Source organism: Typopeltis vanoorti, chromosome 2 (genome assembly GCF_054136105.1).
Source record: "Typopeltis vanoorti isolate ZY-2024b chromosome 2, IOZ_Tvanoo_1.0, whole genome shotgun sequence".
Lineage (NCBI taxonomy): Eukaryota > Metazoa > Arthropoda > Arachnida > Uropygi > Thelyphonidae > Typopeltis > Typopeltis vanoorti.
Genome location: NC_143550.1, coordinates 175400489 through 175414581, shown reverse-complemented (window position 1 = coordinate 175414581; position 14093 = coordinate 175400489). Strand labels below are relative to the sequence as shown.

At 37.1% G+C, this 14093-nt stretch overlaps 1 protein-coding gene across 1 annotated transcript in view; it reads left to right on the top strand.

Annotated features, from left to right (window-relative positions):
- The window catches only part of LOC150109683 (caspase-6-like), a 272422-nt gene that overhangs the window by 131826 nt on the left and 126503 nt on the right, over positions 1-14093 (top strand). Inside the window, exon 4 of the mRNA XM_090413966.1 lies at positions 11053-11214. Within this exon, the coding sequence (XP_090270092.1) occupies positions 11053-11214 (162 nt within the window). The remainder of the gene's footprint in view (positions 1-11052; positions 11215-14093) is intronic.

Here is a 14093-nt window from a genome sequence, read left to right as displayed (position 1 = left end):
TGATACTAAGGTTGAAGCAATGCAGAAATCATATTTACCTATATGAGTTGCCAATAGGTGTCGCACCTTATTATTAAATTACTTTGGATTAGAGAAAGATGTTGGAAATGTTTTTCGCTTGGTTAGACTATAAATTATATATTTAGTTTAATCCTTTATCCAAATGTAAGCAAACAACGTTTGCACCTGAAGTATCTTCAGAACTGGGGCAACTCGTGCTAAAGGTGGACAAAGCTTCACATCACTTGGATAAAGGATTAAACTAAACACAGGAATACCTTGTATAGCGCGGTTTGAACAACACGGGTTTTGGTCTAATGCGGTTATTATTACACTTATCATTATTACACTAACATTGTCAACACTGACTGGCGACTCCCAGGTGCTGCAAGTGACAGTCGAGAGCCACATTTATGCAGTAGTTATTCGATTGGCTTTCACATAGACACGTTCTTTCCCAATGGCATTTTATTATTTACGTTAATATTATATTTAATATTTTTTTATTATTTAAGTATGAGTGAAAAGAGAAAAAACAAAGAAGACACTGTTGGAGTAACAAAAAAATGCAAGTGGTTGACATTAGAGAAGAAACTTGAAGTTATAAAATGTCATGAGAATGGCGCTTCGTTTGCTAAAATAGCACGTGAGAATTCAATGAATGAGTCATCTGTACGAACAATTATTCAGAGCAAAGAAAAGATTATAAACAACATGGAATGAGCACCGCTTTTTTATGTCAAAAGTGACCACAAGAAATCGTTCTTCTACAATTGAAAATATGGAACGCCTTCTAATGATCTGGATTGAAGATTGTAATCAGAAAAAGATTCCTTTGAGTCAAATGATAATCCAGGCAAAAGCAACGTCTATATGACAAAATAAAAGAAAATGAAAGCAAAAATGAAGGAGGTACAGCCAGTGAAACTTTTATAGCAAGTCGTGGGTGGTTCTACAATTTCAAATAGCATATGGGACTCCATAGCACAAGTGCTGACACTAAAACTGCAGAATTATTTCCCAGTGAATTGAAGGAACTTATTGAGAAGGAAGGCTACATAGATGATCAAATTTTTAACGCTGACAAGACTGGCTTGTTCTGGAAAAGAATGCCATCGTGCCCATTTCTAGCAGAGAAGGAAAAAACATAAGCTGGGTATAAAGTGTCAAAAGACCGATTGACACTTTCACTAGGAGGTAATGCATCAGGTGATTTAAAATTGAAGCCACTGTTAGTGTACAGAGCGGAAAACCCAACAGTTCTTAAGGGCTTTACAAGAAACATTTACCTGTTCATTGCCGTTCGAATAAAAAACGTGGGTGACTCGTTCAATTTTCGAAGACTAGTTTAAAACTTGTTTTTGCCCTGAAGTTAAAAGCTATTGTAAAAAGAATGATATTCCTTTCAAAATTTTGCTTTTATTAGACAATGCAGGCCATCCAACTCTATTGACTGACTTAGATGAAAATGTCAAGATTCATTTTTTCCCTAAAAACACATCAATTCTGCAGCCAATGGATCAAGGTGCTATCTCCACTTTCAAGGCTTACTATTTAAGACGAACTTTTGCTCAAGCTATTAAAGCTGCTGCAGCAGAAGAAGATTCTTGAACTTTGAGTGAATTTTTGAAGAAATTCAACATAAAAGATGCGATTCAAAATATTTATGAATCTTGGCAAGAGGCGACTCAAAGCAACATGAGAGCCATATGGCATAATATCTTGCTGCATTGTTCAAAGGACTTTGTTGCCTTTGCAACACAGAAAGAGGAAATCTCAACAGAAATTGTGCAGATGGGCAAAGATCTTGGTTTTACAAGTTTAGATTGTAACAATGTGAATGAATGTATTGATTCTCATTCAAATGATCTGGTGATGAAACCCTTTTGGAGTTGGAACAACAACGAGCCTATGAAGCAGAAGAAGACCTCACTGATGTCATGGTTGAAGAATTTTCCTTTGCTGACCTTTCAACTTTTGTGAGAAAAATTGACGAAGCTTCTGACTTTCTCATAAATGCTGACCCGAATTTGGAAAGAAGCATCAAAGTGAGACAAAGTCTCAATAATTCCATCAAATGCTACAGAGATCTAGTACTTGTAGAGACAAAGAAGACAAGGATGGTTCAACGAACACTAAAAGACTACTTTAGTAAAAAGTAAATTACTGTATGCTAAAATTGAAGCAATATTTGTTTTGTTTTCTACAACTTTTATATCAATTTAAAAGGATTTTATTTGTTATTTAGTTAATAAAAATAATAATTTTTTTTCATTTTTAAAAATTTTTATTATCCAAAATTTTTGTAATAAACAAATTAAATTGAAAACCTTTATAAATAGACCTCGAACGACGTGGTTTTGCATAGCGCGGATGCTTCTTGGAACCAATTAACCGCGCTATACAAGGTATTCCTGTATATAATTTATAGTCTAACCAAGTGAAAAGTGCTTCAAACATCTTTCTCTAATCCAGAGTAATTTAATAATAAGATGTGAACCTTTTGGAAACTCATATAGGTAAATATGACTTGTGCATTGCTTCAACCTTGGTATCACCTCTGGGTCTGGCTCCCACTGCTGTCTACCTTGTTCGTTAGCTTCTCCAACACCTTGACCACAACTCCAGACAAGCAGATTGGTCTGTAATTTAAAGCCTTAGTCTTATCACCTGCTTTATGAAGCAGAACAGTTTTGCCATCTTTCCATTCCTTTGGGACCTGGGCTAATCTAAGACTGACAAATGTGTTATTAACTCCCTGGAACTCCTCATGTCATGCGACTTGATGGTGATATACCATCAAGTCTCATGGCCTTGTCGACATCAAGTTTACTCAGTTTCTCATATACCTCCAGCTCGTTCACCATCAGTGGTTCCTTCTCCCATTCTCACTGCTCTCAGGTTCTGCATTATGTTACAATCACAAAGGTGGAATACTTTAATAAACTGCTCATCTAACACCTCTATAATATACTCCTCAATGTTTATCATGCTCCCATTATCATTGATCAACATCATCCTCCCATAATCATGCTTCCTTCTACTGGTCAAATATCGAAAAAACTCCCTAGGATTTCTTTTAACATCATTTGCTAACTGTTACTCGTACTACACTTTTGCTACCCTTACTAAGTGAGTCACCTTCCTTGCTTACTCTTTGTAATCTTCGTGTAACTGATTATCTCCACTCATCTTGTACTGCCTCCACAATTCCTTTTTCTTCCATATTGCATGCTTCATCTCTTCAGTCATCCAATTTACACCTACTTTTTTAATCTCCTGACGTTTGGAATACACCCAGTCATTGCCTCTGCCAGATAATTTCTGACTAGAGATTAAGCAGCATTGAATTTCTTCCCATGCAATTCCTCATTCTATGATATCGCTGTAAGTTACCTCCTGAGTTTGCCATAATCACCTGCCTTATAGTTTCACATATAACTCTTTCTCACAAAAGTTTTGATATGGCTGGCCACCACCCAAGCAACCATTTCATGGTCGCTTTCATCAACTGGATGATGACAACACTTCATTTCAACAATATCTTCTGATGAGATAAACTAATAAGAAAAGGGTAATGATCACCCTTTTCTTATTAGCCAGGCCAATTTGTGTAAACATTTCCTTCTCACTGCCTTCCACATTATCAGGTCTATAGCAACACCATCAAACATTTTATATTGTCCATCTCCACTTTACACAATACTGCTTCAAAACCAATGTCAGTATTTGCTCTGGCATCTCCACCCTGGATGGGCACAACTCCTCTGCCATCATCAATAACACTCTTCCTTCCTGTCTTTGCAAAAGACTATATATCTCTCCATCTGTATTCCTGTCAGCATGTCATCCTCATCCAACCATGTGTCACTTATACCAACAATTTTTGGGCAAATGAACTATCAATGGTACAATTTTATTCCCTTGTTTCGAATACTTCTAGCATTTGTAAACATACACACACTAGCTCATTCCTGTTTCTATAACAAGTCCCATTAACTCCACTTCTTGGACATGACTTCTTTACGCTCTCCCCTATCCATTCTTGTCTATCATCACTGATACTACACCCCTCCTCCAGACTTAAATATCACTCCACATCCTTGACTGTCTTAATCCTTTCTTGCTTACTCGCATATCTACTCCTGAAACTATTATCCACAGTTTTCATGCGATGTTTCCCATGTTATAGCCATGTCGGAAAATCTGCTAACATCCACCTAGATGAACATGCAAAATACAGTCGCTGACCATGCAAAGTATCCAAGGCTCCATCCTAGTAAATACAAACTCAAAAGACTTTTTTTTATTGATTTGTTATTGATTTTTGTAATCAATAACAAATTGTAAAAAACCAGGCCGATCTTGATAAATATGATTGTGTTAATATTGTAGCTCAAGTTAAGTCTTCAGAGATGAGAAGACTTAGCAGTACAATAGAATACACACTTCCTAAAATTTGGAAAACAAATTCTTAGGCTTCTCACCCAACAGTATCTGTAGAGAATATCCCCCCCCCCCCCCCTCATAGCACTTTAGTCTAATTTTCAATTCTTCCATTTTTTTGTGTGTGTTATTACAATTTTAATATTGTGTTCCTGAAGATTCTCCGTGACAGACGAAATATCAATATGATTACATCTTCTCTTTGTTTTGTATATTATTATTATTATTATTATTATTCAGGCCTCCAAGGAGTCAAAAGACTCATCGAGGGAGGTCCTTCCTAAGACATAAAGTCTGTCAAGACTCACTGAGGGGAGGTTCCCCCCCTGAGAAACACAAAGTCTATCATACCACTCTTTAAACTCACTGACTGTTCTCGCTCCCACCACTCCATCAGGCAATGCATTCCACGGCTCAACCACCCTCCACACAAAGAAACCACTCCTTACCCTCTTGCTCACAGTTTCCTTTCGTAACTTCCAGGGATGGCCTCTTGTCATCACTCCTTCCCGCTGATCAACCAAGCGAAAGAACTCCCCAGTGTCAACCCTGTAACCACCTCTCAACAGTTTAAAAGTCTCAATTATATCACCTCTCCTTCTTCTATCCACCAAACTCTGCAGTCCACATTCTCTCAGCCGATCCTCATAACTATCCTTGTACAGTCCTGAAACCATCTTTGTCATCCGTCTTTGTATCCTTTCCACAGTTAATTTATCCCCTTCAAATCCTGGGGACCAAATCTGAGAACAATAGTCCAAGTGTGGTCTGATCAGAGACTTATACAACGGAATGATAACCCTCTTATCCCTGCAGGTCAGTGTCCTTCTCATAATAGCAGCAATCCTCTGTGTTACCTTCACCACCTTTGCAATATGTCCCCTAAACTTCAGGTTTCTATCAATCATCAACCCCAGATCTCTTGTCTCCCCTACTTCCTCCAGTATAACACCTCCCATAGAGTATGCAGCATCCCATCGATGTTTCCCAAACCTCAAGACCTTACATTTTGCTGCATTAAACTGAAACCCCCATTCATTTGCCCATCTATCTAGCTTATTTAAATCCTCTTGCAGGGCTACCACATCTGCACTATTATTAATAATCCTTCCCAGCTTCGCATCATCTGCAAACAACTGAATATCCCCCTGCAATCCACTGGCTATGTCATTGATATAAAGGTTAAACAATATAGGTGCTAGTACTGAGCCCTGTGGGACCCCACTTGTAACCCTCTGCCTCCTGGAAACTGCTCCACCATACACAACTCTCTGATACCTATCAGACAGCCAATCCTGAATCCAGTTGACCAATCTGACATCCACACCCATGTGCTGCAACTTAAATATCAGCTTATCATGTGGCACCCTGTCAAATGCCTTCGCCAAGTCTAAGAAAATTGCAGTATATGCCTTTCCCTCATCTAATGTTCTTGTAACTTTATTATAAAAGGCTAGCATATTGCTAAAACAAGAGCATCCTTTCACAAATCCATGTTGATTCTCACAGATAACATTACCCTCATCTGCCCAATGCTGTACACGGTCCCTCACTACTTTCTCCAAGATCTTAACAACTACTGATGACACACAGACTGGCCTATAATTAGACTGTATTAAATATACTGTATTAAATTTTAGTATTTGAGAAGTTGAGAGATGATTCAGAGAATGATAGCTCTTTGTTTACTTTGTGATAATTATTAAGGCATCTTCAGTACATTAAGCTCAAAATTAAACACTAACTGACAATTCCAAAAAGCGCCACCTAAGTAGCTGGTGTAAGATAACTAAAAAGGTCAATAACTTTCCTTAAAAAAAAAAAAAAAAAAAAAAAAAAAAAAGTTAGGAAAGATTAGCTGATTTGTAAAATACTATCTCCCATAAAGGGGATAGACGTAAGCCGTCGGATCTGTTTAAGTTAGGAGTATGAAGTAGTTTCGCATGTTTCTTTATAAAGGTGTTCCATGAGAAACTGACTTTTGTGAAGAACTCTTTTCTCCAATGAACTCTGTGTCTAGTGAAGATGGCATGTTCAGAAAGGCCAGACTTTTCAGGTTTAAAGTATTCAATATAAGATTGATGTTCTTCTAGCCGAATAGAGGCAGATCTTCCCGTTTGTCCGAAATAAGATAATCCACAAGAGCACAGAATCTGGTAGACACCTCGATGATTAAGATGTGGAAGCTTGTCCTTAGGAGACGTGAGAAAGGTGGAGATTTTTCTAAATGGTCGAAAGGCAACAAAAATATTCAGTGGTTTTAAAACTTTTGCTATACGTTCACTGATGCCTTGTACATAAGGGATAGTAATGCGCGTTATTTCCTCTGTGTTTGAAGAGGAAGACATATTAAAACTACTCAAAGTTCTTTTAATGAAGCAATTCTTATAACCATTAGATAGGAAGAAGTTATGTATTGTAGTTCTTTCTGTAAAAGATCGTCTGTAGAACAAAAGGAGTGGGCCCGATGAACCAGTGTTTTAATAGTTCCTGCCTTTTGACTGGGATGGTGATGAGATTCCACATGGATATAATGGCCTGTATGAGTCTTCTTTCTATAAACTGAGAAATGTAGGTTACCATCTGGTTGGCGAAGAATTAGAAGATCTAAAAAGGCTAACTGCTTATTTGATTCTGCTTCTAGGGTAAACTTGATCCTAGGATGAAATGCATTTAACTTAGTGAGAAATTTAATCAAGTTTACCCTAGAAGTAGAATCAAATAAGCAGTTAGCCTTTTTAGATCTTCCACATCTTAATCATCCAGGTGTCTACCAGATTCCGTGCTCTTGTGGATTATCTTATTTCGGACAAACGGGAAGATCTGCCTCTATTCGGCTAGAAGAACACCAATCTTATATTGAATACTTTAAACCTGAAAAGTCTGGACTTTCTGAACATGCCATCTTCACTAGACACAGAGTTCATTGGAGAAAGACGAGTTCTTCACAAAAGTCAGTTTCTCATGGAACGCCTTTATAAAGAAACGTGAAACTCTACTTCATTCTCCTAACTTAGACGTAAGGCGTCGGATCTGTTTATCTCCCTTTATGGGAGATAGTACTTTACAAATCAGCTAATCTTTCCTGACTTTTTATTGTATTTTTTTTTTTTAGGAAAGTTATTGACCTTTTTAGTTATCTTACACCAGCTACTTAGGTGGTGCTTTTTGGAATTGTCAGTTAGTGTTTAATTTTGAGCTTAATGTACTGAAGATGCCTGTGACACACTGGCGAAAATTATACTAATAAATAATCTTTCTATGCTAGTTTTTTTCCGTTATTTATTGTGTACCAGCGGAGGAAGTGGATTTTTGGATGAGTTGAGTAAGCTTTTTAATTTTGCAGGAGGTTTAAAGGTGGCTTTGAGGTTGTATTTTTGTAGTATTCTTTTTTTTTTTTTCTGATATCCCTTTAATGTAAACAATGGTTATAGTTTTTGGTTTATCTTTGTTTTTTATTGAGGTCTTGTAGAGAATTTTCTTACTAGTGTTTTGGCTGTAACCATTTTTTAGAAAAGTATTGCTGATAACTTTAAAATCGTCTTTCAGTGCATGTTCATTGGAGCACATCTTCAAAGACCTGTTTTTAGAGTATTCATGACACCTAGTTTTTGTGTTGGATGGTGGTAGGAGTTTGTGTATATATTGGCCAGTATGTGTCTGTTTCTGGTAAACAGTGAAGGAAAGACTGCCAGAAGGAAGACCTGAGACAGGTGTGTCCAGAAACAGAGGTGTGTTCCGTTTTTCAATCTCAATTGTGAACTGTATGCATTTGTATAATAAATTTAGTTTAATCCTTTATCCAAGTATGAGCAAACAAAGTTTGCGCCTGAAAGTATCTTCAGGAGTGGGGTAAGGTGGTACAACACCAGGGCGACTCCTTGCAGAGGTGGAGCAAGCTGCCAACACTCCTATCTCAGTATCTCCCATAATGCAAAACACATCTCCTTGCGGATATGTCTAATGTTATGCATTAAGGGAAGGGCCACTACCCAGACTAGTTTCGACCTTTATTGAGGTCTGTTCAGTGGGAGCCAGGCCCAAGTTGAGATACCAGTCAGAAGCATCAAATCTCAACTTGGGCCTGGCTTGGATAAAGGATTAAACTAAATTTATTATATTCTAACCAAGTGAAAAATAAACTTTCAACATGTATGCATTTGTGTTGTTTGTTTAGGTGACTAAGGAAAGTGTAGTGTCTGGTGCTCATGGGACCAGATCACGAAAACATCGTTAATGTATCTAAGCCAGACTTTGAGTTTTAAAGGAGAGTAATCTAGAGCATGTTGCTCAAAATTGTGCCTTTGTTGAGGTAAATTTTCTCTTTAGTTTGATGCAATTCAGAATGATATTGCTGTCCCTACACTGCCAGAAACTGCCAACATTTTAAATATAAATCATAAGAAAACAATAACAAGTTACTTAACGAAAATTAACGGCTGTGAAATCATTAAAATCATATCTGATCATTGTAATAAATAGAGCTGATGAAGGAAGTGCCACCGTTACTCTAAACCAAACCACTTATTTAAAAAACTGAATCTGCACGTTTCAGACAATAGTACATACCAACGTGTTAACTACAACCCAACCAATAGAATAAAAAAAACAAAACAGAGAAACTATTTAAATCTATTACTACATGGCCTGAAGATACAATCAAAAAACTACTTCCTCACTACGCTTGTTCCCCAAGAATTTACGGTCTACCAAAGATACACAAACAAAAACACACCACTTCAGCCGATAGCCAAAGGTCTAGATAGCCCAAATTATCACCTAGCGAAGAACTTAGCAGCAACACTCAAGGAGTTGGAAGGTCATTCCCCTCCTATATCAGAAACACACCACACTTCATAAACATAATCAAAGACATTACATTAGAAAAAGATGATTTATTAGTCAGTTTTGATGTCTCTGCCCTCTTTACGAATGTCCCAATCAATGACACAATCCTTTTTTTACAGAACAAATTCCCTCCAGATATCACTGTGCTCTTTGCTGCATGTAATACATTCTGGTTATTTTATATGGCAAAATGCTTTCTACCTATAAAAAGAAGGCACAGCCATGGGCTTGCCATTATCCCCCCCCCCCATTGCTAACTTTTATATGGAACATTTTGAGTAATAATATGCTCTAGATTACTCTCCTTTAAAACCCAAAGTCTGGCTTACGTACGTTGACGATGTTTTTGCAATCTGGTCCCATGGCTGCCAGACACTAGACACTTTCCTTAGCCACTTAAACCAACAACACAAATGCATATAGTTCACAATTGAGATTGAAAAACAGAACACACTTCCGTTTCTAGACACACTTGTCACACGTCTTCCTTCTGCAGTCTTTCCTTCACTGTTTACCAGAAACTGACACATACTGGCCAATATATACCCATAAACTCCTATCACCACCCAACACAAAAACTAGGTGTCATTAATACTCTAAAAACAGAGCTTTGAAGATCTGCTCTAATGAATATGCACCGAAAGACAAATTTAAAGTTATCAGCAGTACTTTTCTAAAAAATGTTATTAACAAAATTCTCTACAAGACCTCAATAAAAACACAAATATAAACTAGATTACAATAAAATGCTAACCATTCCATACATTAAAGAGATAAAATAAACAGAATACTACAGAAATATAACCTTAATGCCACCTTTAAACCTCCTGCAAAATTAAAAAGATTACTCAACTCATCCAAAGACCCACTCCCTCTGCTGGCCTGCCCTGGAATATACCATATTTATTGCACCTGTAATATACCATATATAGGAGAAAGAGGACGCAATTCCTATCAGACAAGCATAAACACATGAAATATAATAACTTTGAAGCTGGCCTTTCTGATCATGCCCTGAACACATTATATAGAATTGACTGGAAAAGTACCAGTTGTTTACATTGCACCAAAACATGGTATGAATGCAAATTTAAGGAAGCCTGTGAGATTCTTATCAACCACTCCAATCTGAACAGTAATGATGGTCTAAAAATCCAAAGCATATGGAAGGCACATAATCTATCCACAGAACCTTTCTCTCTAAGAGCTAACTATAAACAGGACTGTAGATAATCCAGAATCCTAAATCTAAAATAACAATTGCAATGTTAAAAATATGACATCATTGTTACTGAAAGACTATAAGAAAGAATTTTTTTCTCATGTTATCTTAAATACAATTTAGCTTTGATGTAGTTTCTATATAATTAATTTGTAATTTTTTTTTTCACTAGAGGTCATGCCAGTAGAATAACTGGTGATCAAATCATTGTTTCTTTAACTTGCTGTGTGTAATGTAACTCAGCTTGTATATTTGTGTATACTCCAGATGATCTTGATATGAAGATCGAAATGTCAGGAAATTAAAAGAGTTATTTATAACACGGTTGTAAAGTACATAACTTCTAAAATGAAAACTACCTGAATATTTAATCCATTTCCATTTTTAAAAATAGTAAACTCTCTAATAGAAAGTAAAGTTCTGTGATTTTAAACTACACTTTTGCAATTAGAACTATATTTAATAATTTAGTAGGGGGTTAAGTTAAGGAAGGAATTGAGTGGTAGGAAGTTACCAAGTAATAAATTTCTTTTCAGTGCAAGAACAAGAAAGGTATGTAATTCGGAATCCTAGTGATGATAATCCATGTGGTGTTGCAATTATAATTAATCAAAAAAAATTTGTCAAATCTCCTCCAGAAGGTAAAAAGGAAGATATAGATGAACTATCTGAAAGAACTGGAACTGACTGTGACAGAGGTAAGATCTTTTGTTTTTGTTAAATTTTGATCATCAGATGGAAAAGTGTTGCATTTTAATTATTTTTTAAATTAAATATTTTTTATTATGGTTAAATTATGCTAAGTTTAAAAATAAATGCCCCTGCTTTCTCACAATATGCCTCAATCCTCACTATAGATGAAGTAAAAGCAGTCATAAAAGATATCAAAGCAGGCAAGGCCCAAGGCTTCGATAATGTCCATCCTGAATTTCTGATTAATAGTGGGCCAAATACTATAAAATGGCTCTGTGAATTCTTCTCTGATATATTATTGACTGGCCAACTACCTAGCCAATTTAAGAAGTCAAAAATAGTTGCTATTCTTAAACCTGGAAAACCACCCCAGGAGGCAAAAAGTTACAGACCTATTGCTTTATTGCATTGCACCTATAAAATGTTAGAGCGCCTTCTGTACAACAGATTGTCCACAAACAATTATGCAGCATGTCCCGATTGAGCAAGCTGGTTTTAGAGAAAAACATGGTTGCTGTGATCAATTGCTCACTTTAACATCATACATAGAAACTGGATTTCAGAAGCAAGATAAAACATCAGCTGTCTTCTTGGACCTAACAGCAGCCTATTACAGTATGGCATGAAGGTCTTATATACAAATTTCTTAGCATTGTCCAATGTAAACGGACTGCATACTTAATTTCCTCCATGCTCAATGAACGTTTCTTTCAAGTTATATTAGGAAATAAAATGTCCAGACAACGAAAACTTAATAATGGTCTTCGACAAGGGTCAGTATTGGCACCCTTACTTTATAACCTATACACATATGACTTGCCTGCTACCATCTCATGCAAGTTCTGTTATGCTGATGACACTGTAATTGCCATTCGACACAAAAACATGAGTCAGGCTGAAGACGTACTTACAAAAGATCTGAAACCTATAGGTGAATATTATAAAAAATGGAGGCTCCAGCTCAATCCAGACAAAACAGAAGTATCAAGCTTTCACCTTAATAATCACATGGCAGATGTCACTTTACATATCTTCTTTGAAGGATGTTTACTACGACACAATAAGTTTCCAAAGTACTTGGGCGTTACCCTGGACCGCACACTCTCTTACAAGCAACACCTAACAAACGTTTCTGCTAAGTTAAAAACCCATAACAACATAATACAAAAACTAATAGGCACGACATGGGGAGCAACAGCCGATAATCTGCGGATCTGCTCTTGGTCTAGTTTTCTCTGTTGCCGAATATTGCTCACCAGTGTGGCTAAATAGCACACATATTAAACTTGTTGATAGCCAACTAAATAATACAATGAGACCGATTTCTGGCACAATTAAATCAACGCCCACACACTGGCTTCCAGCTCTTAGTAACATTGTTCCACCGAATCTGCGCAGGACTAAGGCTCTCTTACAGGAGTATAAGAAAATCTTGGAGAACACAGCCCTACCAATACATTTAGATCTCCCAGACTTAAGTGTACGACGATTGAGATCAAGACATCCACCACTACAATTAGCCCAACTACTACTACATTCTAACTTTGACTTGAAGCAAAAGTGGCAAGAACAGTGGGAGAGCCATACAGATGACATCACAAAATTTTCTCTCAATGAATTACAAGAAAGTTTTGATGCTTGCTCGCACCTCCCACGAAAATCCTGGACTCAGCTTAATAGAATACGAACTGGTCATGGTGTATGTGCAGACATGCTTTTTAAATGGGGTAAACGACCATTACCGCATTGTGATTGTGGAGCTCAGAGACAAACTGTGAACCATATTGTGACTTAGTGTTATCTCAGAACATATTCAGGAGACAAATTGGACTTTTTAAGTTCTACACCTGAAGCTATGAACTATCTAACCAATATGGATGTAACCTTTTAATTTTATTGATTTTTATAATGACTTTTGACTTTTAATTTTATATATTATTAAAGTGTATTGTACTGCATGTTTTGATATTGTGATGTAACTGGAATTGTGATGAATGAGGTAGAGGTAACTAGTCTGTTACAGAACCTCAATGTCAATACATCTGTGGGATTGGATGGTATACCAGCTCGTGTCGTACGTGAAGCGGCAAAAGAATTGTCAGTGCCCTTGACCATTATGTTTAATTTGAGCCTCAGGACTGGGTCAGTCCCAAGGGGGTGGAAAGAGGGGAAAATAGTTCCACTGCACAAAGGTGGTTCCAAGGCTGCTGTTGAAAATTACCGGCCAATCAGCATAACAGGAATCATTATCAAGGTCTTAGAGAAAATAGTCAAGAGGAAAATACAAGATTGGATAGAAGAAAATGGGATACTGTATCGGGGACAGCATGGTTTTGTGAAGGGTAGGTCATGCCTCAGTAACTTGCTCACGTATTATAACACAGTGACGGCTGAACTGGATAAGGGTAATGGGTTTACAGTGATTCTGCTGGACCTTGCTAAGGCCTTTGACAGGATACCACATGGAATTCTAATCAGTAAATTGCAGCATATGGGAATGGACATAGGGTTGGTGAGATGGATAGGAGGGTGGTTGACGGAGAGATATCAGAGAGTGGTTTACTCAGGAGTAGAGTCCACAAGACGGCCTGTGACTAGTGGTGTACCACAAGGATCTGTTCTTGGACCACTGCTGTTTAATTTGTTCATAAATGATATAGGAAAGGATCTGAGAGGAACAGTTCATTTGTTTGCGGATGATGCAAAGTTGGGTAGGGCAATAGTGAATGCAGATGACGTCAAAATTTTGCAGGATGATTTGGATAGATTGGAGGTCTGGGCTAGGGAGAATGGATGTCAATTTAATGTGGCAAAATGTAAGGTTATGCATTTTGGGGTGAAAAGATGGGAGGCAGTTTACTGCATTGGTGGAACCGTGCTCCAG